Below are 27,944 nucleotides of genomic sequence, written 5' to 3'. Positions count from 1 at the left end.
GGGGCAGACCCCATGCTGTCCAGGTCCCTCTTTGGTGACATTCTCTGAAGGTAATACTGACCAGAGAATGACTCTGATTAATCAGCACATTAAAGGACACCTCTGAAAAGCTGAATATTCTATTGAGATCCTCCCCCGAGACCTCTGCCAAAATCCCCTTTAGAAAACAGGTTAAGAACCCCTAAGACGAGCCAGTGCGGGCTCTCTCTGGAGCACGCGCTTGCCTTTCTTCCTTCTCAGGTGTGCATCTTTACTTTTCTCTCCTAAACTCTAAGGGTCTCCACGAGACTTGCAACCAGGGGAGCAGCAGGCTGTGGCAGCTTGTCCCAGGCTAACCCCCTGAACCTGTGTCCAGGCCCCCTTTAGACTGACAGCATCCCCACCTCGGCTCGCTTCTGCCACTGTGGCTTTTACTTCTCAGAGTCCACACAGCCCAGCGTGGCCCACTTCTTTCCCATAATGTTCCTAGAGAGCCAAAGCAGAGCACTGTCTCGGCTCTCTCCTGTTGCTCCTTCTATCCTACGTTCTTTCTTTGTTTCACTGTCCCCAACTGTAATAAATCTGCTCTCAAAATCACCTGAACTCTTACTGTGAAATTTTTCCTGCATGAAGTCAAGAACTCACATACCACCAGCCAGCCCAAGGCAGACCTGCTCCGGGCCAGGTTCCTTTCTGGTGACATGCCACCAGAAGAAACACAGACAACATACACATACATAAAATCAAGAATATTTCTGTATGGCAGCAATAATCACAAAAAAAATACCATTAAAACATTCACAACAGCTGCATCAACCATGAGTGATTTTATTGAAGACTGACCAGTGAAACGCTGACTGTAACATACAACTTGAGGCACCCACCTTGAACTTACTACAGGGTCCCCCAGCCCCCTCGTTAGGCTTCACAGTATGTGCTTTCATCCCACCCAGAAAATGGAGCCAGGCCTCAGACTGTCCTCAGCCACTGCTCTCAGGCAGCTGAGTACAGACAAGTGGCCTCCTCTTCCATTACCCCACCAGCTCTCTAATGCATCTGAACCACAGAATGGGCCCTTGCTTCTTTCCTATCCCAGCTCCATCTTCATAAACTGTAACAGACAGGAGTCCCCAAGGGTGCAAAGTATTTCTTTCCAGATAATTTTAAAGGCAATGGGAAAAAATGACTATGTGCTAATGGAGCTTCTATGGCTGAAACAAGGGTCTGCAGATGTGATGACTAGCCACACAGACCGATTGGTTATGCTGCAGTAAATGAAATTTATAACGTGTTTGAAGGCAGTAAGAAGTGCTGTGTTTATCTAGAGTTGGGATCAGGGCTCTTTCCACTATACTAAGCTGGCCCTTTAGCCCTTATTTGTAATAACTCGTACTTTTTAGGACTATCCCAGATTCAGTGAAATTTCCAACTTCCTGAAATATTTTCTCTCACAGACTCTATGCTAGTCTCTAAAACTTGACTGAAAAGGAAAAGAAAAATACCAAAATTAAAGTTACAATGTAAGAGTTGAGGCTGGCCGGTGTGGCTCAGTGGTTGAGCGTTGACACATGCACTAAGAGGTCACTGGTTCAATTCCCAGTCAGGGCACATCCCCAGCAGGGGGCATGCAGAAGGTGACCAATTGATATTGATGTTTCTCTCATTGATGTTTTTCTCTCTCCCTCTCCCCTCGTCTCTAAAATAAAAAACATTTTTTAAACATATTTTTATTGATTTCAGAGGAAGGGAGATAGAAACATAAATGATGAGAGAGAATCATTGACTGGCTGCTTCCTGCACGCCCTTCACTGGGGATTGCGCCTACAACCTGGGCATATGCCCTTGACCGGAATCAAACCTGGGACCCTTCAGTCCACAGGCCAACACTCTATCCACTGAGCCAAACTGGCTAGGGCAAAAAAAACCATTTTTCTTAAAAAGAGTTGATTATGAGAAAAATAGGGTATTGTTTATAATCCCATAACTGGGGAAAATTTTCAGGGAGAAAAGCAGGCGAGGCAAGAGCACAAAACCATGCCTTAGACCTCGCCTGTTCTTGGCATTGTACTAGTAACATCAGCACACGCCCAAGAGGGGTCTAGAAGGGTCAAAGCACTGAAATGTCATTTGAAATTTGCCCAGGGCCAGTTATTAGGAGGATCTGGACCTTAGCCAGAATGTTCTAGGGAAGCAATAAAGTTAGGTTTAAATTCTGAGAGGTCCATCCTGTTCTAGGGAGCAGAGCGGGGGAGGGAGGTAGCAGTCAATGGCTTTTTATCTTCCTTTGAACTCTAGATTTCTGCTGGTTTGGGCTAAGAATATGCTGGAGGATATGCACTCCTTAACCTCATCTTTAAGCCATGAGAAAGATCTATCACATGCTGAGGTGCCTTTTAAGTGCTTCTAAGACAGCTTCTTTAACACAGCTCTGGGCTGGGACAGAAAGCCTCGGAGAAACCATAAAACACAATCCATAGGGCACCATTACATTGTCTTGTTCTGGGAATTCCGACTTCAGCCAAAACCACACCTCATGAATACATAAGCAAGCACTTTCCGAGCCATCTAACAAAGACTGCGCTCTGAGCGTGAGCCTCACTCTGGGGAAGACGGAGAAGTGGCCGAGCCAACCAGGCCAGTGCTTCACCTCTGCGTGGCAGTGTGAGTGGGGAGAGTCCACAGTGGGAAACAGATCTTGTCTGGAATGGTCTCATCTGAAAAGCTAAGCTGCAAATACTCTACAAACAAGTATCAGCCTAGATGGTTAGAACAGCTGGTGGCATCTACACTTTGGGCTGTGCGTTCTCTAAAGACTTCAAGACGAGGACCAGAATCAAGACTCTGAGACAAAGAGTCTCTGAAGATATTTGACCTGGAGCCGCCATCTCGTATGATTATTTCCTGTGTGGCTGTAAAAGTTAATGGGATGAAGCCTTCACTATCAGCAGAGAGAAGGATCCAGTGGGAATCTGCAAAGTAAAATGAACACATGGGCAATTTAGGATATTTCATCTTATTCTACAAGGAAAAACAACAAATACGACTTTGTGAGGGGAAGAATTCGTAGTTGATAATATTAAACCTGATCATCACAAGACTTTACAGAGAATAGGGAGACGGAAGGACTGTTACGGGGGGTCTAGTAATATGGCGGGAAGAGGAAGTTGAGGACTTAGGCAGAGCTAAAGGACACACATTTTTCACTCAGGCTGGGCATTTATTACTCAGTGGTATGCAAATGGGCTTCTGCCTGCACATACATTAGGGGCTGTGTGTGGAGTGTCCCTACCTTATCTACATGCTCTTAATCAGTTTCTCCAGGAAATATGTGAGGTTGGGAACAGCCACTGGAGGAACCTTCTTTACTCTTTAGATCCATACCAACCACTGAACACCCGAGGAGGCAAAAACGACTAGAGCTAGACTAGAATGGCCCAGAAAATCCTGCATGGCTTGTTCCAGGATAGCCGAGGGCCATCAGCATGCCTGGACCTTCTCTGGCGCTTTTAAGTCTATGGTGTCTTAACCTTTTGACCTTGTAATTTCACTTCTGAAAATCTAAACTTTCCAAAAACAACACGTAAAATAGAGAGGTTTTTATTAATGTTATTTATAATGGGCCACCACTGGAACCCACTGAAATATCAAAGAAAATATGGCAGCCCAGCCAGTGTGGCTCAGTGGTTGAGTGTTGACCTATAAGCCTGGAGGTCACAGTTCAATTCCTGGTCAGGGCACATGCCCAGGTTGCAGGCTCGATCCAATCCCCAGTGAGGGGCTGTGAAGGAGGCAGCCAATCAATGATGCTCTCTCATCATTGTTTCTCTCCGTCTCCCTTCCTCTCTGAAATTAATAAAAACATATTTAAAAAAGAAAAAATATATAGCCCTAGCTGGTTTGGCTTAGTGGATAGAGCATCAGCCTGAGGACCGAAGGATCCCGGGTTCGATTCCAGTCACATGCCTAAGAAAACCACAACCTGATGGAACGTGGGCATGACTCAGTCCCTCGCCATCCAGAAGTGTCCCTCATGTCCATATGTTTGCTGCACATTAAAACAACCCCTTTCAGAAATATCCCGCAATGTTGCTATGATCTTTATGTTCTAGTGCAAAAGGTATATATGAGGTTTTTATGTCATTTCCTTGCAGTTGTTATACAGGGTGGGGCAAAAGTAGGTTTATAGCTACGATAATGCAACAGAGTTTATCCTTGTATTATTACTTATTAATTATTGCATTATTTTCAATACGACCAACTGAAAACCTACTTTTGCCCCACCCTGTATATGGCTTTGTAACGTAACTTTTTTTCTAGTTTTTCATGTACACAGTTAGGTTTTCCAGCTAGGCTATAAGGTCCTTAAGGGCAGAACACATATTTTCCATGTGTCTGGTGTAACAGGCCTGGGTATACGGCAGACAATTGATAATAGTTGTTAATTATCTAGTGAATCACGGAATGATCAGTACACATCATTTTCATTACCGGTGAAAGTAACAAAATAGATGGTGGAAGGAGGGGTGCTGCGAAGGGTAAATTTCTGGGTTTTACCTACCATGCAGCATTTCAATAAGGGCGAGGCCGAACGTCTGCTGCACTGTACTGAGCCTGAGTTTGCCATTGCAGAGAAGCACGTCTCTTTTTTCAACAACAGATTCTACAGAATAATGTTTCTTCAAACGCAAAAAAAAAAGTTGTTAAGCCAAGTGCAGAAGCAATGGAGTTAACAATTCTTAAGAATAGAAAGTGTTAACAGTTTTTTTTAATCCTTATCTAGTACCCTATCAATTAGACATCAGTTTTATATAAGGAGCTTTTTGCTCTATTATTTAACACAACTAAAGGGTCAGAACAAAACACAACCCCGTAACTTACTTTTCCTAGAACTTTATCACCAGGAACCAGCTGTCCTAGGATATGACTGATAACACTACAGATGATGGACAGCAGCCTAAGAGGCACAATCTGATGGTGAGGAACAGGTGCCTGGCTATTTTAGGTATAATTAAAAAAACTTAGTGCTCTCTTTACTGGGGGGAAAATGCCAAAAAAGACTGCCCTGAGGATTGGCACAAGTAAACAAACTGGTCAAAATTCACTTGGTTTAGAAAAAGTACAAATAAAAATGATTATTAAATTTAAAAAAGTCTTACTAAACATTAACTCATCTTTAAAATTGGTTTCAAATGTCCCTAGATAAAGAAAATATAATTACAGCTCTAATTTAAGATATATTAAGAGTCCAAAGGTATAATCATAGAACATAGAATAAAAAATGTAACTTCTAATTATGTATTATTTGCAACAATAACTTCATGTAAGCATTTGAAGAGTTTTATTAGCAAGTTATGTATCTAACTTATTTTGTTGTTAAAATTATTACTACTCATTTTCTGACTGCTGAGAAATATAATTTCAATGATGGAAGATAATTGGTGGAAGAATGAACAACTCAAAGAGCATGTCTACTATTAACATTTTAAATATTAATAAATTATAAGGGCCAGAAGCAACTAATCATTTATTTGAACTCTATGAAAAATGTCACTTTGGAAATTACAGGAGAAACTCTTCCTTGCTATTGATAATTTTGCCTTTTTTACTTTTCTCATTACAAAAGGAATATATCCTCAATATAGAGTAAAACATAAATTTATAATGTGGAAAGTAAAGTCCCCCAGATTCTACCTCCAGAGGTAATTATTGATAATAGCTTGGCTCAATCAGTTCATTATAAACTGAGAAACTGAAGAACTGAAAAGGCAAAATACCACACATTTCTTTTACTCAAAATATACAGAATTTCACATTCATAAATGTTTACAAAAGAAAAAAATGTTATTTGGTAGAAAAAATATAGACTTACTTAAAACTAACTCTATGATTTTCTCTAAGGGTTGGATTATGAAGAATTTTTACTTTCACCATTAATTATTCCTATATTGGCTACATTCCCTTTCTCCCCCCAGTGAGCACATATTACTTTTGTAATTAGGGGAAAAAAAATACTGTGCAGATATAGAAAAAGAAAAAAGCTCTATATGCTGATATGGAGAATTTTTTAAAAAAAATATTTTTATTGATTTCAGAGAGGAAGGGAGAGGGAGAGAGAGACCAATGGTGAGAACCATTGATCAGCTGCCTCCTGCAGAATGGAGAATCCAGAATTAGATCTCAGTATAGATAAGTTTATATATGATAAATATGGTAGCCTCAGTTCAGTGGGATAAAGGTGAATTTTTAGTAATGTTGCTGACACAACTGGCTATCTAACTCTCAGAAAATAGAAGTGGCCCATACACAAAAATTTAATTACAGATTGAAAATGTAAATGTAGGCCCTGGCCAGGTAGCTCTGTTGGTTAGTGTCCTCCTGATTTGATACCCGGTCAGGGCACATACAAGAAGCAACCAATTAATGCATAAATAGAGAACAACAAATCAATCTTCCTCTCTCTCAAATCAATTAAAAAACACAAATGTAAAAACCAAAATAATAAAATATTGCAAGGGCCCCGGCAGGTTTGATGCAGTGGATAGAGCCTCAGCCCTTGGACTGAAGGGTCCTGGGTTCGATTCCAGTCAAGGGCATGTACCTCGGTTGCAGGCTCGATCCCCAGCCTTGGTCAAGGCTCATGTGGGAGGCAACCAATAGGTGTCTCTCTCACATCGATATTTCTCTTTCTCTGTCTCTCCCCCTCCCTTCCATGCTCTCTAAAAATCAATGGAAAATTATCCTCAGGTGAGGACTGAATAAACAAACAAACAAACAAACAAATAAATAAAATATTGTGCCCTGACTGGTTTGGCTCAGTGGATAGAGCATCGGCCTGCAGACTCAAGGGTTCCAGGTTCGATTCCGGTCAAGGGCATGTACCTTGGTTGCAGGCACATCCCCAGTAGGGGGTGTGCAGGAGGCAGCTGATTGATGTTTATCTCTCATAGATGTTTCTCTCTATCCCTCTCCCTTTTTCTCTATAAAAAATCAATAAAAAATATTTTTTAAAAAACCCTTAGCCTTTAAAAAAAAGTTTTAAAAATGTTGCAAAAAAATCTAGACATTACATAAAAACTTCTTGTAAACTGATAACTCAATAAGAAAAATATAAGCAATAGGTAACTCATTTATTGCCCCAGAACATGAAGACATATGTACTCAAATTCACTAATAGTAAAGCAAAAAAGAAATTAATAAAAGTGAAATACTATTTCACATTTATCACATTCATGAGGATGTTAGGAAAAGGTTGCTGGTGAGCATGTAATGTGAGACATTGTTAAGTAAAAATCTTTGAAAGGCAATCTGGCAATTTTTTTTAAAAGTAGAAACATATTCAAATTGCATTCCTGCTTCTGGGAACCAACCCAATACCGATAAAAGTAGGAAAACAAATGGATACAAACAAGAATACTATTGTAGCACTATGCAACTGAAAACAAAGTGAGTGTCCATCAACAGGGAACGCCTGAATAAACAGCATACTCTCAGAATGAAGTAAAGAGTACAGCATATGCCCTATTTCTATAAAACAAAAACCACCCCTGAACCTATATATCGCTTGTACCTATGTATCTACTTATGCAAAGGTCTGTGTAAGATTATGAGTATGAAGCACACTATGGAAGGATCCACATTAAGCTGCTAGTTAAATGGGGAGGAGCAGAGGTCAGTTTGATAGGGAAGGAAAGCATTCATGATAAAGTGACAGGATGCCATTTATGTAATACTATGTTTGCATATGCATGCATAAATAGATGCATTAACATTTTTAAAATAAATATAACCTTTCTTATAAATGGAAGAGTGTCTGCACTGCATAAGAAGTTTCACAATGAAATACCACAATTAAAATTTTTTTTTCTAAATATAAATTGATAGAATAAGTGCAATCATTCATGTTTCACACCATGCACATGATAAAAATCAGTGTATCCTGGTATGTGTGTCCATGTGGTTGGCAGGCAACCAACCTGTAAAGGTGTAACAGCTTGCCTGTAATATAACAGCCCAGTTCAATTTAAATACTATCTTTTGCAACCATTTTTCTGGCAGTGACTACTGGCTGCAGGAGCATTTATGTATAGTGGTGGCTCTTTAAGGAGAAATTACCTGGTAAGAGATGTGGACGTAAGGCAGATCCTGAGAGAGTGGATACACCGGAGAGGACGTCTTTCCATTATGTAGGAAGTCTGAGAGTTCAGAGAGACAGCGCTGCACTTCAATCAGTTTCCTAGATAAAATGTCCAGTTCCTTAGAGAGCTGGTGAGTTTCCTTTTCCCGTTGTAAGTTCTTTCTTGGAGGGAAATTAAGAGGGTCCAGGGTGCTGGTGTAGTCTGGTGTGCTGCTGGGTTTGGGCAGTGTCGCTGACCCGTTAACAGGCTCAGCATCTAGAGTCTCCAGGGCTACGGAGTCATCACAGACACTGGATGGAGGACTTTTGATTTCTTTAATAAAAGTACTTCCAGGCCTTCCACCTTGACTACTGCTATTAGCTGTTAACAAGAGTCCTCTGTTTTGGTGACAAATATCTGGCGAAAGACTTTCAATTAGCTTTTTCCTCTCGGCTTTATTTAATAGGGCACTGAAAGTAGAGTAGCCACTCTGGTTTTCACTCACTGTTACCGGAAATTCATATTTCAACATTACTTCTCTGACAATCAAGCGAATGATATACTCTTCAGACTTTGAAGAAGGAAGAAATGTTGAATCAGTGGATTTTTGTTTTCCTATCAAAATTAGTAATAATTTATCTGTCAAGAAACATATGCCTTTTGGTCTCTCACTACTCTCTAATTGAATTTGCTGGATGTTTGGCATAAACGATGGAATGACAGAATAGATAAAAATTATATTACAAGTATTGGAAGCCACTGCCACAACATTTGCTTTCAAATTAATTGCTATTAGATCAGGAACCAGAATGCCTGGAATGGTGACTTTTTTGGTCTGGGTAACCTCTTTCTCAAAGGTCACAAGAATTAAATGTGAAGAATCCAGATCGGTTCCTGCCAAGTAATCCTTTTTTCTTAGACAAATAAGGGCATTGCTCTCAGACTTAGATCTATTGAAACGTATATGAGTTAGATTCAGAGGATCTGAACCGGAAGAAGAAAAGGGAGAAACTGCTGTGTCGGAATTTGTTCCATAAGAGGCTGTCCCTTTATCCACAGAGGGCATCTCATCAATACCTGGTGAAGTACACAGACAAGTGTCTTCACTGCTGGGCGGAACGCCAAACGTTTCAGATGCATTTAAGCTACAAATCTTACCCATTGGAAGTTCAGTGGCTATAACCACCTGTGAGTCCACAGTGGCCCCGATGGCACGCACATCGCTGTGCACATCAAATACTGGGCAGAAGGAGCACCTCTGAACAGTCTTCTGAGCACTGTCCCAAATATAAGAATGCAGGCTGCTGCCTACTGCCACCACCAGCCTCTGGCCATCCTGGGTCCAGCATGCACAGTGAATAAGGCCCTGGGTGGTGCTGTCCACTTTTACTCGGGAACTATCACAGTGAAGGTTATGGACAACGGAGACATCTCGTGCAGTCAGCACAGTCAGAACAGCACTTTTTGGGTGCCACACACAGCCTTGGGGGAGGACAGCGCGCGATTCTCTAATCTCACAGGTCTGAGACATCAACGGCTTGCTTGTTTCCATGGTATCGGGACACAGCTGCCACACAGTGACATGCTGCTTATGCTGGACAGCGAGCAGAGGGGGCGTGTCAGCTCTACCAGGTGGGGCCCACGACACCCCATACACGTGCTCAAATTGTCCAATGACCTTCGAGTCCCCAAACTTTGCCTCTCCACTCTGAAGCTGTACATCAGTCAGGACTACCTGCTTCCCATCGGTCCAGGTAAGGCCGTGAATTGGGTGTACTGCTTGATACAATGCATTCAGCCCACTCCTGAGAAGTTTTCCTTTTCCCAACTCCATCCTTTCTGATAAAGGTTATCTGAAATAATTAAAAAGAAAAGCTACATCCTGAGACTGTAATCAGAGAAACCCAGAATATAGGACATGTTTCAAGACAACTGGCTTAGATGTTTCACCGGTCAATACTGTGAGAGGATAAAAGGATAGGAGGAGCTCTGGCCGGTTTGGCTCAGTGGATAGAGCATCGGCCTTCAGACTCAAGGGTCCCGGGTGCAATTCCGGTCAAGGACATGTACCTTGGTTGCGGGCACATCCCCAGTAGGGGGTGTGCAGGAGGCAGCTGATTGATGTTTCTCTCTCATTCATGTTTCTAACTCTCTCTCCCTCTCCCTTCCTCTCTGTAAAGAAATCAATAAAATATATTAAAGAAAAAAAAGGATAGGAGGAATGTGGCAAGTTAAAAGAGACTACTGAGTCAAAACTAGCAAATGCAACGTATAATCTTTGGACCTTAAATTGAGGAAATAAAATTTTCTACCAAAAAAAATATATAGCCCTAGCTGGTTTGGCTTAGTGGATAGAGCATTAGCCTGCTGACTGATGGGTCCCAGATTCAATTCCAGTCAAGGGCACATGCCTGGGTTGTAGGCTCGATCCCCAGTAGGGGGCATGCAGGAGGCAGCCAACCAATGATTCTCTCTCATCATTGATGTTTCTATCTCCCTCTCTCCTTCTCCTTTCCTCTCTGAAATCAATAAAAATATATATATATTTGTAGAACTGGAGAAATTAGAATATGGAATGGATATTAGATAATATTATAGAGTTAGTAATTTTCTTAAGTGTGACCATGGTATTGTGGTCACGTAGAAAAATGTCTTTATTGTTAAGATAATGTATGTTGAAGTATTTGGGAGAAAGTGTCATAATGCCTACAACTTTCTTTCAAATGCTTTAGAAAACAACCCCCCCCCAAAAAAAAAAATATATATCAAAAAACATAATTTGTGTGTGTATATATACAGAGAGAGTGCGTGCTAATGCAAAGGTAGCAAAATGTTAATAATTGCTGAATTCAGATTGAGGAGACTATGTCAGTATTCATGGGAATTTCAACTTTTAAGCTAGAAAAGTTTCAAATTAAAAAGTTTCCTTTTACTGCCAAGTCAATAAATAACTGGTATTCACAACTCTGACTTTATTAGCACTTATTTCCTCAACTCCCTTAAAAAATGGCCTTTACCTCTATACTGAAATGACACTCAAAAGTCACTATTGCTATTTCTACTTCATCATTTTCAAATAGCACTTAATTTTCAGGATATTTTCACATTCCCGATTGCATTTGTTTGCAACAATCCTTCACAATAATGTAAACTAGGCTAGGCAAGTATTACTTTCAAATTTTTCATTCTTAAGGGTTTTTCCCCCGAGACATTTATATAACTAAAGTACACGCTCAGTGCAATGAAATTCAAACAAACCAAAGGTGTCTAAAGTAAAACAAAATGTTTCCTCCAACTCCTCTTTACCACTACCACCACCCTGTCCCCGAAATCTTAAGTCCTTGAAAAAAAGCACTGTTAACAATTTGGTGTGTAGCCTTTGAATCTGTTAAAGCAATCCTATATAATAATCCTATATAATAAAAGGGCAATATGCAAATAGACCGAACAACCAAAGCGGAATATGCTAATGCATGCTAGGGCCGCTCAACCGCTCGCTATGACGTGCACTGACCACCAGGGGGCAGATGCTCAGACAGGTAGGTTAGCTTGCTGCTGGGGTCCGGCTGATCGGGACTGAGCAAGATGGGCCAGACACACCCTGTAGCCCTTCCACAGTCCCTCCCCAGCCCGATCGTGTACCGGTGGGGTCCTTCAGCCTGGCCTGTGCCCTCTTGCAATCCAGGACCCCTCGGGGGATGTCGGAGAGAGGGTTTCAGCCCGATCCCGCAGGCTAGTCCCCTTGGGAGGGTGCCAGACGCAGGGCTCATGGCTGGCGAGCGAACGGAAGCCTCTCCTGATCGGGACTGATTGGGTGATTGGGCACAAGCCCGTGTCAGGCACAGTGGGGCCAGGATGAGCAGGAGCGGCAGGTAGGAGCTGCAGGCGGTGTTGGGACTGTGGGTTTTGCCCGATCCCTGCAGGTCACCCAGAGGGACCCCACCCGTGCATGAATTTGTGCACCGGGCCTCTAGCATATGTGTATTTCTTTATACATATATATGATTTTATATGTGCTACATTTTTTAAATCCTCATTGGAGAATGTGATTATTAATTTTTTAAAAATATATTTTATTAATTTTTTACAGAGAGGAAGAGAGAGGAGAGGGACAGAGAGCCAGAAACATCGATGAGAGAGAAACATCGATCAGCTGCCTCCTGCACACCCCCCACTGGGGATGTGCCCGCAACCAAGGTACGCGCCCTTGACCGGAATCGAACCCGGGACCCTTCAGTCCGCAGGCCGACGCTCTATCCACTGAGCCAAACCGGTTTCGGCTGATTATTAATTTTTTAGAGAGAGGGGAAGGAACAGGGAGAGGAGGAGAGAGGGGGAGGAGGAGCGAGGGAGAGAGAAACATTTATGTGAGAGGAACATCCATTGGTTGCCTTCTGTACCCGCAACCTAGGTATGTGCAACCTTTTGGTGCATGAGACCACTCCGACCAAATGAGCCACACCGTCCAGGACTAAATTTTTTCTTTTGGACAAAAATGGGGTATAAGTCAGAGTTCCCGGGTATTAACAACAGAAACCACTCTGGTTAACTGATGCAAAAATAATAATAATAAAACTAAATAAAAAATAAGCTCAAGAACCTGGCACAGAAAACAGGCCGCTAGGCACAATAAACCACTGCTGTCCCTCTCTCTAGTCAGCTGAGAATCAAGCTCACTGCCCCTTCACCTGATGGCAATTGCTTACAATTCAGAACTGGGAGAGGCCTCCCATAGGTTGAGCTCCGTTCACATACCCTTTGCTCTAGCAACCAGGAGGGGGAGAGAGTTTCCCCAAAAAAACCTAGAGGCCAAAAGCTGAAATGACCTTCAGGAGGTCTCCAATTATTTGGTATCTTGTAAAATATTTACACTCCTCCCCCCTCCCCCGCCCCAGGTGCGTTGTCTTTGCCTTTCTCTCTCCTAAGCTCCAAGGGCCCTTCTTTTTTGCCTCTGTAACTTGTTTCCTGAGCCCAGGCAGCCCAGCTGGCTCACTTTTTATACCTGTTACTTTCTAAACAAACTTTTGCTTGTGTTTGCGAAAAAAAGAATTAACACACAAGAAAGGTATATTCACACACAAAAAAATCCATCCAAAGAAAATTATGATTACATACCTCCAGACTTTTCCATGCCGTTGTGGTTAAACTTTTTCAGTCATACCGTACAATTTTGTATCGCATTGTTCTTTCACTTGACATTATATATTAGCATCTTCCCATATTATTTAAGGGTTTTGTAAATTATTTTTATAGGCCACTGAATATTCACTCAGTGAAGTTGCATAATTTTCCTCACTGCTGAGACACCCGGTGGTAGCCAACTTTAGCCTGTTATAAATAACGCTTTATAAAGATCTTTATGCACAGAGCATTTTCTTCTTTTGGATGGTTACTTTAGGATACAGTCCCTGAAATGTCACTCCTGAGTCACAGGGGATATATTCACTCCTTTGAACCCACCCGCGGCTCCTCCGCATCCACTAACCACCGCCCGCCGGCCCCCACCCTTCTTCCCATGCTGTCCGCACACCTGAGCGTCTTTCACCCTCTCCCCAAGGGCCAGTCCCTCCACCATCCATCCCGCCCACCCACAGGCTCCCCACACCCGCCAGGCTGGGCAACAAGGGAGACAAAACACCTTTGGACTCACTGCCCCGCAGTAGACCAGTTTCCCCGGAGCCGCCCCAACTCACCCAACGCCGTTCCAAAGTCCGCAGCGGGTACCGGAAGCATCGACTCCAAGGCCTCTGATAGGTGAGATGGTCGGGGAAAGCTCGGGAATGCTGCCAGCCTATTGGTTTTTATGTGTGTCACGTTAGGAGAGGGTCTTTTCCACTGACCAATAAGTTCTGGCTTTGCCGCACAGATTTCTGGGAGTTGTAGTCCAGGTGAAACTCCCGACTCTAAGCCTCACGCAATTTCTCTCTCTCTCGAGGTTTAACGCCTTTCCCCACTTCTTATCGGTTTTCTTAGTCTAAGAAGGAGTCCAGGAGCCCTAGAGTCAATACGGTTTCTTAAGTTTTTTGGGGGAAATGGGGAGATGGGGAGTCAGGGATGGGAAGGGGTTGACGATGTATTTAACATACAAAATTTCCTCAGAAAACTGTTGCGGGTGTTTTTTTTGTGTGTGTGTGTGTTTTTTTAATGTTCTTATCTGTACACAAAATATTGTGCATTCCATTGAAGCCGCTCCACTGACCTGTTCCAGTTACACACCCCTGTTCTATACGTACCTGTCTGCCCATGGCCATAGCTCATGGACCAGGGTGTCAACTAGGACAAAAGTGTCCGCCCATGGCCATAGCTCATGGACTAGGGTGTCAACTAGGCTTCTTTAGACCGAGTTACACCCCTGGGAGAACGTGGGCCACACCTTGGAGCAGCCGGGGGGGGGGGGGGGGCGGATTTCAGATCCTGACCCTCATAGTACAGGTGATCATCATCTTTCTGGAACAACACAGTCAATCCTCTTTCAATGATGCTGAGAGCCTGAAGTCTCCTACGCAACCACCCGGGAGGAGGGGGAAGAACATCTCTCGGCCTACTTCGGACTTCGGACACCTTTGCTCAGGCTTTTCTCCCCATGCCTATCTTCCAGCACCACGTGTTAGAATCAGACCTTCAAATCATTGTTGGAACAACGCAGCCATGAGTTAGAAACAAAAATTTAAAGTCCCATTCATTCTTTGAGCAAACGAATGCAAATGACTTCTTCCAAAAATCTCTATAGACTCCTGGGCCTCTTTTGGGTGGAGGAGGAGGAACACAAGGTCCAACTCATTCATTCACCCCACAGCGCGAATCGCTCCACGCTGTAAGTGTCCCTACCCATCCCAGTTTTAGTGTCTCGAGGACAGCGATGGTCTTCATTCAAATGGTTTCCCAGGATGCAGTTCTTTGGCTTGAGAGGTGGGAATCCACCTGTGCGTGGGGCAGAGCTACCTGGGATAGTGAGTAGGAACTCAGAGGGGTGGAGAAGGTCGGCAATGAAGCTTCCTCCCTCCCACCCCACCCCACACTCCAGCTGGCTCGTGCAGATCCCGGCAGCCCAGCTAGGGCAGGTACCTCTCTGGTGCTTCCAAACGTCCTGAACCCCATGTCAGTGAGCCAACTAGTTAGACTTGGTTTAGTTGCTGGCCTTCCCCTAGTCTGTGGGAGCAAGTAGATTCCCAAGAGATAAATCTGGGTTGAACGGGTGGATGAAGGGATGGATATACAGGTGAGCGGGTGGATGCGGGAAAGCCTGCACGCCTCCCTCAGCATCCTCCCCGTCTGCGGGTCTGTGCTCCTTAGCCTGGCTGGGCTCCAGAGCAGCGGGTCAGGGTCGCTTCCCCCGGCCCCGCCCCGGCCGACCCCACCTTTCCTCGCCGCCCCGCCCCGCCCCGCCGCCCCCTTCCTGTGGCCCCTCCCCGCGCAGGTCCCGACTCCGCCGCACCTCCTCCGGCTCTGCAGTGGCGGCGGGGAGGCGAGTCGGAGCGCCAGCGGCAGCGGGAGCCAGAGCCGAGCCGGGGTCGGGGCAGCAGCGGGGACCCTCGGAGGCGGGGCCAGTGGGACCGCGATGGGCGTGGAGATCGAGACCATCTCCCCGGGAGACGGTACCGGGCGGCGGAGCAGGGGGAGAGGACGGGTCCCGGGCGGAGCCGGGCGGGCGGGGGTCTGATTCGGAGGTGGGTGGAGGGCGCCCGAACAGGGGGAGGGCCTAGGATGGGCGCCACCGGAGGAGACTCCGGGCGGGATTGTGAGAGGTTTAAGAGCCGGTCCTTGCTGTCCTCTGAGCCGGCTCACCGGGGGAAGCGCAGGCGGCGGCGGGAGGCGGGGGCAGGGAGGCGGGGGTCTGCGGCCGCCACCGCCCGGAGGCCGCAACTGCCGCGCCGCGGCTGGAACCGCTCGGTTATCCGCTGCTGCTGATTTCCCAGGGCCAGGTGTTAGCCCCGCCTTTCCTGCCCTGCTGGGTGAGCTCTGAAAACGGGGGAAAGGACATGCTTTGGGGTCTCTTCTGCCCGGGCAACTCCCTTCTAACGCGCCCCGTGCCCGGCCTGCGGTCGGTGGGCGGCCCCCTGCGGGCTGGGCGGCGAGACGCGGTGGGGACCCGGCCAGTCTGGAGAGGGAGCTGCCCTCCCCGCCTCTGCATCTCGCAGCATCCTCCCCGCCCCACTCAGCCTCTCCGCCAGCCTGTCCACTCCCGTGACTTTCAGTCTCGTCTGCAAACCGATGGCCTCCAAATGGAAGGCTCCAGCCCGGACCTCCGACCTGAGTTCCCGGTGGTCCGTTTATCCAGCGGCGGCCAAACCTCTACCTGGATGTCCCACCGACACCTCCTAGTCCGCAAGCTCAAACCAGAACTTGCTCTCCTCGGTGTTCCTTGTTCTCCGCCTCTGGGATTAGCGCTGCTCGCTCCCCAAGCCCGACACGCCAGGCGTCACCCTTGTACAATTGGGTCTGCATGTGCAAAGAATAGCTAGCTAGCTATTTTTTCACCAAAACTTAATTCGGACTGGAGCCCCCATTTCCGCAGGATCTGACAGGCAAACTTCATGTCAGGCATTACTGACACCCACCCAAGAAAACCGGAGGCCCTGTGGAAAGCCGGTGGTCCCTAGAAGTCCCAGCTCTGCCCAGCATCACGGGCGGGTACAGCTGGTCCACACCTGGAACCTGGGTGCTGCGTCCTGGGAAGCACGTCCCTGAGGCCTGGTGGCCTCCAGGCACTGCCACACAGCTCTGCTGGGGACTGGAGACCTGGCCTCCCTTCCCAGGCTGAGTTTTCTCTCCTCATCCACCCTCTCTGGCCAGTGACAGGGAGCGTTTTCTCTTGAGGAGGATGAGAGTTTTAGGGAAAGCCTGGAGCAGCTCTGGCTTTCTGCTTTCAGCCTGTTTTAAACCCTGAGTCGACCTAGCCGATTTGGCTCAGTGGATAGAGCATCGGCCTGCGGCCGGAAGGAAGGGTCCTGGGTTGGACTCTGGTCAAGGGCATGTACCTCGGGTGCAGTCTCCATCCCCAGCCCTGGTCAGGGTGCATGCAAGAGGCAACCATGTTTCTCTCTCTCTCTGTGTCTCTTCCCCTTCCTCCACGCCATCTAAAAATCAATTGGGAGTGGGGCGGGAAGGGAACCAAATACATGGGGAAAATTAACAACAAAAAATGAATAAAACCCCAAGTCAAGGAAGCGCAAAAGGGCCAGACAACCATGCTGTATGTAACCCAGCAGGGGATTCATATTTCATACTCAAATTCCTATTTCAACACGTATGCCTACGCAGGGCTGGGATGCCTCTTGATTAAGCCTCACACCAAGTTCTGTCAGGTCCTTCTGCTGAATATCTCCAGGCTCTATTCCCTACCTTGGTTAGGCCGCCGTCATCTCTCACCCGATTTCTGCACAGCCTCTGCATTGCTGCTCTTCCCACCTCCAGGCCCACTTCCCTGCCTCCCCTCTGGCCTCCCGCCTCACTCCAACTCATTTTCTACACCACAGCCCTTTTGACCATGTCCCTCCCCAGGCATAAAATATTTTAGCGAAACTTCCATCTCCTTCTCCAGGCAGCTGGTGAGATAACCTATTCTTTTTCTTTTCTTTTTCCTTTTTTTTTTTTTTAATCTTCATTGAGGATATGTTTATTGATTTTAAGAGAGAAGAAGGGAGGGAGAGAGAATCATTAATGTGAGAGAGAAACATTGATCGGTTGCCTCTCATACGTGCCCGGATGGGTGATCGAACCCAAAACCTTTTGGTGCACAAGGCGACGCTCCAACCAACTGAGCCATGAGCCAGGGCGAGATGACCTATTCTTACCTTCCACAGTAGAGCATAATCTCTCGTTACCAGTCCCTACCCCCACTACCATTTTTTTTTCTCCAGTTTTAGCAAGCTGCCTAAAAGTTGTTAAACACACACGAGTTATTCAGCAAATATTTGTTGAATATGTACTGTGTGCTGGGCCCTAGGGTTACAGCAGTGAACCAGACAGGACTCCCACGATGCTTGACTCCAGGCCTTTGAACATGTGGTTCACTCTTCCCAGATTATCTCCCTTTATTTCCTCTGGCAAACTACCCATCTTCTGAGATCCCAGTTTAACCATTATCTCCTCCCTGACACCAGTCAGTTGCTCCCCGCCGTGGGTTCCCATGGAGTCCTCTAGGTGTTGGCTCAGTGGTTAGCCCTCCCAAGGCATTGTTATCCAGCCTCCTGGCTTTAAATTCCACCCAAACTGACACCTCCAGTGCAGACTCTCCATCTGCCCACTTGCAATATAAACTAAGATGTCTAATAGGCATCGCAAGATTGCCACCCGCATACCTGGGTTGCAGGCTTGGTCCCAGGTAGGGGGTGTGCAGAGAGCAGCTGATCAATGATTCTCTCTCATCACTGATGTTTCTATCTCCCTCTCCCTCTCCCTTTCTCTCTGAAATCAATAAAAATATATTGTAAAAAAAGATTGCACCCTCATAAATCTGTCCTCCCCAGTCTTCCCCATCTCAGGAATTTATTCTACCACCCATCTAGCTGCCCAAACTGAAAACCCAAGCATTGTGCTTGACTTCTCCCTCATCCTAGACCCCATCTCTACTCCCTGTCAGCTCCGCTTCTAGAATACATCTCCTATCTCTTTGGCTCTCTTCTCTGCTGCCACCACATTAATTCAAGCCATCATTGATTTCCTGTCTGGATTACTGCAACAGGCGCCTGACCGTCTATCCTACACACAGCAGCCAGAATGATCTTATAAAATCTTAATTCAGGTTATGTCATTCTTGCTTACAACCCTCCAGTGGCTTTCTGTTGCACTTAGAATTAAACCCAGCTCTGCAAGCTCTGGCATGGTCCGGCTCCTTTCCGCTCCTCTCTTCCTCCTGCCCTTCTTCCCAGTTCCTGGCCTCCTTTCCATTCTGCAAATGCACCGATCCTTTCCTGCCTCTGGCTTGTGCCCTTACTGATCCTTCTTCCTTCAGTGGTTTTTTAACATTTGCTCATCCTCAAGTCTCAGCTCTGAGAGGCCATCCTGGACCACCCTTTCGAAAATGGCCTGCCCACTGTCTCTCTTTAATTCATCTTTAGAGAACTTATTGCAATCTATAATTATCTTGTTTATCTGAGGATTATTAGTCCCCCTCCAAAAAGAGTGGGGATCTTGCCTATGTGGTTTACTGCTGTAATCCTCAAATCAGGTCCAGGCGTTCGGTAAATATTTGTGAATGATTGTGTTTATTCATCTTTGATCACAGTCATCACCCTGCCTCAGAATCTACTCATTTCTGTGTCTGTCTCCCTAACTTCCTCATGAGTTCATACATTGCTCCGTTTCTGGAATCTAATCCAGGCCTGGCACATAGTAGGCTGCCAGTGAAGGCTTGTGGACTAGATGAGGGAAAGTAAAAGGAACAATCAAAGTAAGGAAAAGAACCAGGGGAGAGTGGAGTTGAGGAACCCAAGGAAATCAAGTTCCAGTCAAAGCCAGAGAGGTGATGTAATTAATCTGGCTTACACAAGGCACAGAGCCAGAACTAGAGCCAGGGGCATCTTCCTGGTATGGACAGTCACACCTGAATGTCCCAGGTGACTTTGTCTACCTTATTTGTTCATCTGCCCTCATGTCTTCTTGCAGGAAGGACATTCCCCAAGAAGGGCCAGACGTGTGTGGTGCACTACACAGGTAGGCCTTGTTCCCCTAGCCCTCATCACACCTGCCCTTCCCACGGTAGGTCTCTCCTCTAACACTCCTCTGCAGACACTCCCCTGCATCAGGCCCAAAGCCTAAGGCAACCAAGTCTCCATCTGACCAGCTATCCCCCACTTCTCCCAGCCAGCCTTGTGGGAATGAGGAAGGGGGCTTGCAAGGTTAACCCCTCCCACTTATACCAGCAAGAGTCATCCGTGGTTCCTCGCCTCTGTGTGGGCAGAGTGGAGCCCTGGCCCTCCTGGTTCTGTTTGATATTTGGAAATCCCTTTGTACAGCTCGGAGAGCCCTGTCCAGGGGTGGGCAAACTTTTTGACTTGAGGGCCACAATGGGTTCTTAAACTGGACCGGAGGGCCGGAACAAAAGCATGGATGGAGTGTTTGTGTGAACTAATATAAATTCAAAGTAAAGGAGCGGAGGGGAGAGCAAGAGAACCGGATAAAACAGCCGGATCCGGCCTGCGGGCTGTAGTTTGCCCACGGCTGGCCCTGTCCCTCCCTGCAGACTCCCTTTTCATCATACGGTATTATTAGGAGAGTGGCTTCCTCAGAACTTTTTTTTTTTTTTTTCCCAGAAATAGTCTATTCAATTCAGCCTACTGTTATTGAGCACCCACTGTGTGCAAAATGCTGTGTTGGGCCCTGGGGCTGTGGGGGGTGGGAGAGGGCAGACAAGTCATGCAAGGCCCTGGTGCAGTGTGAGGGGTGGGATGACAGCATTGCTGTGGGAGCCAGCGGAGGGGCTGCATCTCTGCTGTCCCCTCTGTATTGGAAGGGCAGGTGGGCTGTGAACCTTCTAGATGGAGTTCCTGAAGACTGCTGGCAGGAAGATCACAAGCAGGTGTTTGTTCCCAGGCAGGGGGGAGGGTGAGTGCTCTGCTATGTGACCTGCTTCCCAAGGGGGCAAACCTGATGACAGCTACTTAGCAGACAACAAGGCCAGTTTAATTCCTAAGATGTATGGAGATGGGGCCATTTTTTAGCAGTTCTCTGGGCCAGTGTGAAGTGCAGGTTAATTCTAGACAGATACTGGGGGTATTTTTCTCAACTGTGTGTTGCTGGTCGCTGACGTCAGTGGCTGGAGCTGTGTTTTATCTCCCAGTGATGTGGCCTAATTACCACGAGTCTTCTGGGGCCTCTGACCTGTGTAATCAATTTATCTGTCCTACATGTTGCAGACGGATCTGTACTTATCAAATTACTGAAACCACAACATCTTTGCAAAGACTTTTCACAATACACACAGAGAGCAGGCAGCATGCATTAAACACCAACATCAGCTGGGAGTGGCTCTGGTTTGAGGAGGGACTCTCTCATCACAGTAGATTATACGGGACTTTTTGGTAAATGTTTTTTATTAAATATAAATACAGTAGAGAACATGAATCTAAAATGTACATCTCCATGAAATTTTTCAAAGTGAGCACACTCAGGTAACCACCACACAGATCAACATATGCATTTCCTGCAACCCCAGGAGTCTCCCTTCTGTCTCTTCCCAGTTATCACACCTCCCTGAAGATAATCAGCGTCCTGACTTTTGTTCGCATGGATTGGTTTTGCCTGTCATATAAATGGAATCCGTGTATTCTTCTTTGTTATAATCCTCACCTAAGGATATGTTTATTTTGAGAGAGAGAAACATTGATAGGTAGCTTCCCATATGCGGCCCACCAGGTTTTGTATCTGCAACCTATGGTGTATGGGACCACACTCCAACAAACTGAGCTACCTGGCCAGGGCTAGAGTGTGTACTCTTTTGTTTGGCTTATTTACTCAATATTATATCTGTGAGATTTATGCAGAATGGTTGTTCTTTTCTATTTTTGTACCATTCCTTGCCTCTGTGTTCATTGTATGAATACTAGAGGCTGGGTGCATGAGATTTGTGCACTGGGTGGCGGGGGAGAGGGAGGAAGTGGGGGAAGGTCCCTCAGTCCGGCCTGCGCCCTCTCGCAGTTTGGGAGCCCTCGGTGTATGTCTGACTGATGGCTTAGGCCTGCTCCCCCGAGCGGGCCTAAGCTGGCAGTCGGACATCTTTGGTGTTGCTATGGAGGTGGGAGAGGCTCCTGCCATCGCTGTGCTTGCCAGCCAGCGTGAGCCCGGCTTCTGGCTCCACAGGGGGAGCGCACTGACCACCTGGGGCAGCTCCTGCATTGAGCGTCTGCCCCCTGGTGGCAGGTGCACATCATAGCGACCTGTGGTACCACCATTTGGTCGATTTGCATATTAGCCTTTTATTATATAGGATACTACACATTATCCTTTCTATAGTTGATGGCCATTTGGGCTGTTTATAGTTTTGGGTTATCATGAATAGTCTTGCTTTGAACAAAGATGTCTTTTGATCCACACCTGTACCCATTTTGGCTGGGTATATGCTCCGAAGTGGAATCACCAGGGCACAGGGTTATGCCTGTTCAGCTTCACCAGATACTGCAAATAGCTTTCCAAAGTTGTGCCAATTTCTACTCCCACCTGCAATGTTTGAGAGTGCCAGTTCTCCTGCATCCTCATCAACACTTGATTTTATCAAGTTTTGTTTTGTTTTTGGCCCACTCTGGGTGCCCAGTGGTATCTCGTTGTGGGTTTGAATTGCATTGTCCTAAAGACTCATGAAGTTGAGTACCTTTTCATGTACTTATTGGCCATTTGGATATCCTCTTGTCTGCTTAAATTCTGACCATTAAAAAACATTAGATTGTCTTTTGATTTATGAAGTTCTTTATTTATTCTAGATATGAGTCTTTTGTTGGTTATACCATTTCTAACATCTCCCATGCTATGCATGCCTTCTTGTTGTCATATTTTTAACAGAAGGTTTAAGTGCAGAGGCATTTGAGAAAGGTGTGACCTGATTAGGACATGGCAGGGAAAGGGAAGGAAGTGGAGAGCAGAGAGAGGGTTATCAGGCAGGTAACAGCCAAATCCTTTAGTAAGAGTGGAGCAAAGACCCATTGGAGGTTGTTCCTATACACAAGTGAGACAGGATGGTGACTTGGTGAGGCCCCAGGATGGTGGTAATAGAAATGGAGAAAATAGGTGATTCCAAAGATATGAAGGACTTGTTGATAGGCTGTATATGGGATAAGGCAGAGGGAAGAGTCCACGTTTCCTGTTTGGGCAACAGGTCCAATGGGGAAGATTGGAAGAGGAGGTTAGTGCAGAATAGGAATTCCGTTTTAGATGCGTTGAGCCCAAATTGGCAATTGACTCATGATCACAGCTCTTTTCCACCTTATTCTTGTTTTCACAGGAATGCTCCAAAATGGGAAGAAATTTGATTCATCCAGAGACAGAAACAAACCTTTCAAGTTCAGAATTGGCAAACAGGAAGTCATCAAGGGTTTTGAAGAGGGTGCAGCCCAGGTAGGATGAAGATCCTCCTTATGGGGGATTTGAGGAGTCGGGATCTGAGCTCAACACTGCCCCCACCCTATCACAGACCACTAACTACTGCACACCATCTAGTTTCAGTCCTGGCTTTGTCCCCACCCTTTTTGTTGCCAGCATGACTCTTTTGTATCACTGGGGGCTCTTATATCTCAAGCTCATCCCCTGAGTTTGATCAGAACTAACCTAGCTGAGAGGTTTGTGAGCTACCAGCTGTCCCTGACCAAGGCAGCAGAAGAGTTGGGGGAGGGTAGGCCAAGGTGAACTTTAAAAAAAACACAATTTCAGACTTGCAAAAATATTGCAGGAATAGTAGAGTTCCCATATCTTCTTTACCTAGCTTCCCCAAATGGTAACATTTTACATAATCATAATACAACTAGAGGCCCGATGCACAAAATTCGTGCAAGAGTAGGCATTCCTTCCCTGGCTGCCAACACTGGCTTCCCTCTGGCACCCGGGACCCGGGCTACCCTTCCAGCCCCGGCTTGGTCCGGCCTAATTAGCATATTATGCTTTTATTATTATAGGTGATAAAAATCAGGACATTAACATTGATACAATACTATTAACTAATCATTCAAATTTTTGAGTCAGATGTTCAGTATTTAAAAATCAGTTTATTCACATTTCACCAAGTCTCACTAATGTCAGGCCAGTCTTTTTTTATTTTTTATTTCAGAGAGGAAGGGAGACCGAGAGAGACAGAAACACCAATGATGAGAGAGTATCATTGGTCGGCTGCCTCTTGCACGCCCCACACTGGGGATGGAGCCCACAGACTGGGCATGTGCCCTGACTGGGAATTGAACCATGACCTCCTGGTTCATAGATTGACATTCAATCACTGAGCTACATCGACTGGGCACCAGATGGGTCTTGATGACTGCTGTGATGAGCCTTGTTCAAGCTCTGCTTCCTGGGTCTGTGAAGCCATCTGATGCTCCACTGTAGTTTTTTTAGCCCTCTCCACCTTGCTGTGGCTCTGATCTCAAGTTCTCTAATGAACTGCCTGCCACCTACTTAATTGTGTGCAGGTACATGTGCTTTAGACACCCTGTTTAGGAAGACAGAACTTGGTGGGGAACAATTATGAACAAATAGAAGTGTTTGGGCCATATACTACTTGATAACCAGCAGTTTGTTGGATGAATGAATTAGAGACTGCTTTGTGAAAGTTACTGTCCTACAGTCAAGTTTCTGCTATTCTGAGGCAGAATCTGCATGTGTTACAACATATTTTAACACATAACATATATGTGTGCCATGCATAAAATTCATCTCAGATTTTCAGAGTTACCATGAGGATGGTTTGGGAAAATGCCATAGTTACCTTACTTTTTTCTTTTAAATCAAGCTGGGTCCTCTTTCTCCTCTCCCCATCTGCCCCCATCCCTGCTAGATGAGCTTGGGGCAGAGGGCGAAGCTGACCTGCACCCCTGATGTGGCGTATGGAGTCACTGGCCACCCCGGTGTCATCCCTCCCAATGCCACCCTCATCTTTGACGTGGAGCTGCTCAACTTAGAGTGAAGGCAGGAAGGAACTTAAGGTGGCTGGAGATGGCTGCTGCTCACCCTCCTAGCCTGCTCTGCCACTGGGACGGCTCCTCCTGCTTGGGGCTCTTGATCAGTGTGCTAACCTCGCTGCCCCACTACATTACTCATTCTCTCTGCCCAAGTTGCTCTGTATGTGTTGATCATTGTTCACGCGCATCTCTGCTTGAGGAAACTTTGGTTGCAGATCGAAACATTTCAGGTTGTACATTTTGCGTGATGCATGTAATAGCCATTCTTGAGAACACAACACAGATTTCTTGTTTGCACAATCTACACTGCCTTACCTTCACTTAAGCCAGACACACAAGGTGCTCAGACACGAAATGTACATGGCGTACACAGAGGGACTTGAGCCAGTTACCTTTGCTGTCACTTTCTCTCTTAGAAATTGTTGGCTGCTGACTTACAAACTGTCCTCTTTGGAAATGACATGTAAAATAAAGGCTCTGTGCTTGACAAACTCCTGTCCATCCTTATTGTAGATAGGAAGTACTTGAAGGACGACATAAGCCAGTCGCCCTTGGGAAAAAATAGTGGAAAGGAGCCTTCCAAGTAGCCAGGAGAGAGAATAAATATAATTACAATGTGAATACTGTACATGCTGAGCCTTGTTCTGTATATTTAAAATAAATTGGTCACCAATCCTCTAAGCAGCCTTACAAAGTAGGTATTATTTGCCACTCATCTCACAGGCTCAAGTCTCTGAATAACTAAAAGAATATATTGTGTTCAAATCCCATAGCCTAGCAATCAAATGTGGGATTCCAGCACTTTGGGATCTTGAGATTTGTAGTTGTTTGGACTTAAAGGGATGAGCTCCCTTCACCCAGATGGAAAAGAACATTGTGCATCTGAACAAATGAAGGTGCGGTAGGCCTTAGACCAGAGGTGGGCAAACTTTTTGACTCGAGGGCCACAATGGGTTCTTAAACTGGACCGGAGGGCCGGAACAAAAGCATGGATGGAGTGTTTGTGTGAACTAATATAAATTCAAAGTAAAGGAGCGGAGGGGAGAGCAAGAGAACCGGATAGAACAGCCGGATCCGGCCCACGGGCCCGTAGTTTGCCCACGGCTGCCTTAGACGCAGGGGTCCTCAAACTTTTTAAACAGGGGGCCAGTTCACTGTCCCTCAGACCATTGGAGGGCCGGACTATAGTTTAAAAAAAAAAACTATGAACAAATTCCTATGCGCACTGTGGGCCCAGGACGAGTCGGCTGCTAAGCAAGACAGGCATCGGCACCTGGCGGGCCAGATAAATGTCCTCGGCGGGCCGCGTGTGGCCCGTGGGCCGTAGTTTGAGGACGCCTGCACGCTAACTCACATTAAGTTACTTTTGAAAAGACTGTGATTCTGAGATTGTTTGCACATTAACTGCTTAGTTGCATCTAGATCTGTTCTAACTTACATTGGGAATGACTTCAGAGAAGAATGTATGTTTCTGCATCGTTTCCACATATACTGTTTAATCAACATTAACTGTAACTCACGGGAGTTCTCAGGTAGGTTTTAAATCAGCCCACATATTGGTGCGCTTATCAAAGGAGCCTGGGGCAATATGGCTAGGAGATTTTTCTTTTAGTTGGCATAGTTTTTAAACTTAGTAACACGTATTCTGTCAGCCATCTCTTAACTTGAGATTGTTAAGACTGAGATGGGGCTGGGACAGGTACTATTAGTTTCCTTCACAGACTCATGTCATATATATGATATGGGGGAGGGGGGCTCATCATCTTGGTTACTTCATCTACCCTTTCGTATCCAGGAAGTCCTGGCTGTAGTCCTCTGCTGAGGACTGAGGAGTTAAAAGAAGCAGTCTTTAAGATGGGGAGAATGAAATGAGAAAGGGGCGGAATTGCTTTTAACCACCCAGTCCCTGGGCTCACTTCTACTATGGAACTAGGCCAGCTAGAAGGGCTGCATTCACTCCTTTCTGGGGTGTTTTCTTCAGAATGTCTTAGCTTCCAGCTTTCCTTGACACAAATGTCTATGGAAATTTCTGAGAACTCAGCCTGTTTTCTCTTGTTTTCTGCTGTGACACCAACAGGATAACTAAAAATGGCACCGAGGACCACTGGAGGTGACCATTACGGAGTCACATAAAACAGCAGTCGCCAACCGGTGGTCCGTGAGGTCCGAAAGGTTGGCAACCGCTGACATGAAAGATCTCAGTAGAGTATGTCCTAGTACAGCACAGGCGGTAAAAGGAGACACTCACTAAGAACCAACACCAACATAAACAACTACATCTACCTACTGGCTAGCACCTGGAAAGGACATGCCAGGCTTTGCAGGCCCCGCTCTAACTGACACTCCTAAAAGATGATGCAGAGAATCATGATACAGTATGCTCACAAGTTTGGACATTGTCCCGAGAGAGCCATTGAAAGTTGTTAAGCAGGAAAGTGACGATGAGCTGTCATATCAGTAATTTTCAAACTTCTGGTTAATACATCCTCAAGTCATAAAACATCTTTCTTAGAAACTAGAAATTTAACCTCGAAGAATGTAAAGCAGCTCTGGCAGACATGTCTGTGTACATACATGTGCACGGACACAATCATTCTTTGCACCCATAAAAGCAGTTTGAAAAACTGAGCCTTCGATGCCTAGTACAGAGGGCGAATTGTAACTGTATCCTCAGCGTCTTAGCATACACAGACCTGGCACTGAGCAGGTCCTCAATATTTGTCCACTAAATTGAAGTTCTTATATCTTAACTGGGACAGGCCACAAAATTGCCAAACAGTTACAGAGAATTAAAAAAAATCTTAAGATCATGAAATTCAGCTAACAGATATATGAATCCAAATGATGGACTGGCCATAATTGTCAACAGGATTTCCCCTTGTTGTTAATTTCAAACAACTACACTATTGGCAAGCCAGTCTGCCACTTAGACACATCACACTATAAGTCTAATTTGTTTTCCCCTTACAAAAATGTCCTTTAGAAAATTAATTTTAAATTTGTAAATACCTAAAGGCACATCATGCATTACAATAATTGATATGGAATTGACAAAAGCATTCATAAGAAAATTACAGCTGTGGCTCTTGTCATATGCCTGCCCTTAGAAATGACTCTTACAGTGCTTTCAAAAAGCACTCAGAGGTAAGTAAAGAAGACAATTATTTCCTCATTTTCAATAGTAGGCTTTGAGAAGATAGTACAAAAGGATATAATAGCCTGTTTTCTTAAAGTAATGATAGATTTCAAAGCT

At 45.6% G+C, this 27,944-nt stretch overlaps 2 protein-coding genes across 5 annotated transcripts; one reads left to right on the top strand and one right to left on the bottom strand.

Moving 5' to 3' along the window:
• Positions 1-788: 788 nt before the first annotated feature.
• WDCP (WD repeat and coiled coil containing) lies at positions 789-13,815 on the bottom strand. 3 transcript variants are annotated; one of them, XM_080686477.1, is made up of 5 exons: positions 13,787-13,815; positions 13,209-13,421; positions 8,092-9,946; positions 4,538-4,655; positions 789-2,948 (listed from the first exon to the last, which is right to left on the bottom strand). In XM_080686477.1, exons 3-5 carry the CDS (start codon positions 9,925-9,927, stop codon positions 2,731-2,733), a joined length of 2,172 nt encoding a protein of 723 aa, XP_080542603.1. In that variant the 5' UTR covers positions 9,928-9,946; positions 13,209-13,421; positions 13,787-13,815; the 3' UTR covers positions 789-2,730. The 3 variants fall into 3 exon arrangements, with proteins under 3 accessions (XP_080542603.1, XP_080542604.1, XP_080542602.1); XM_080686478.1 differs by having other exon boundaries at positions 13,732-13,794; XM_080686476.1 differs by lacking the exon at positions 13,209-13,421.
• A 1,708-nt stretch (positions 13,816-15,523) lies between these two features.
• FKBP1B (FKBP prolyl isomerase 1B) lies at positions 15,524-25,370 on the top strand. 2 transcript variants are annotated; one of them, XM_080685355.1, is made up of 4 exons: positions 15,524-15,688; positions 19,701-19,748; positions 23,029-23,141; positions 24,523-25,369. In XM_080685355.1, the coding sequence occupies exons 1-4, from the start codon at positions 15,652-15,654 to the stop codon at positions 24,565-24,567; spliced, it is 243 nt and encodes an 80-aa protein (XP_080541481.1). In that variant the 5' UTR covers positions 15,524-15,651; the 3' UTR covers positions 24,568-25,369. The 2 variants fall into 2 exon arrangements, with proteins under 2 accessions (XP_080541481.1, XP_080541480.1); XM_080685354.1 differs by having other exon boundaries at positions 15,525-15,688; positions 24,568-25,370.
• Positions 25,371-27,944: the final 2,574 nt, after the last annotated feature.

Source organism: Plecotus auritus (assembly GCF_963455305.1).
Source record: "Plecotus auritus genome assembly, chromosome: 8".
NCBI classification, from domain to species: Eukaryota; Metazoa; Chordata; class Mammalia; order Chiroptera; family Vespertilionidae; genus Plecotus; species Plecotus auritus.
Note: the sequence above shows the minus strand (reverse complement) of the source record. Positions and strands in the feature narration are given on the sequence as shown.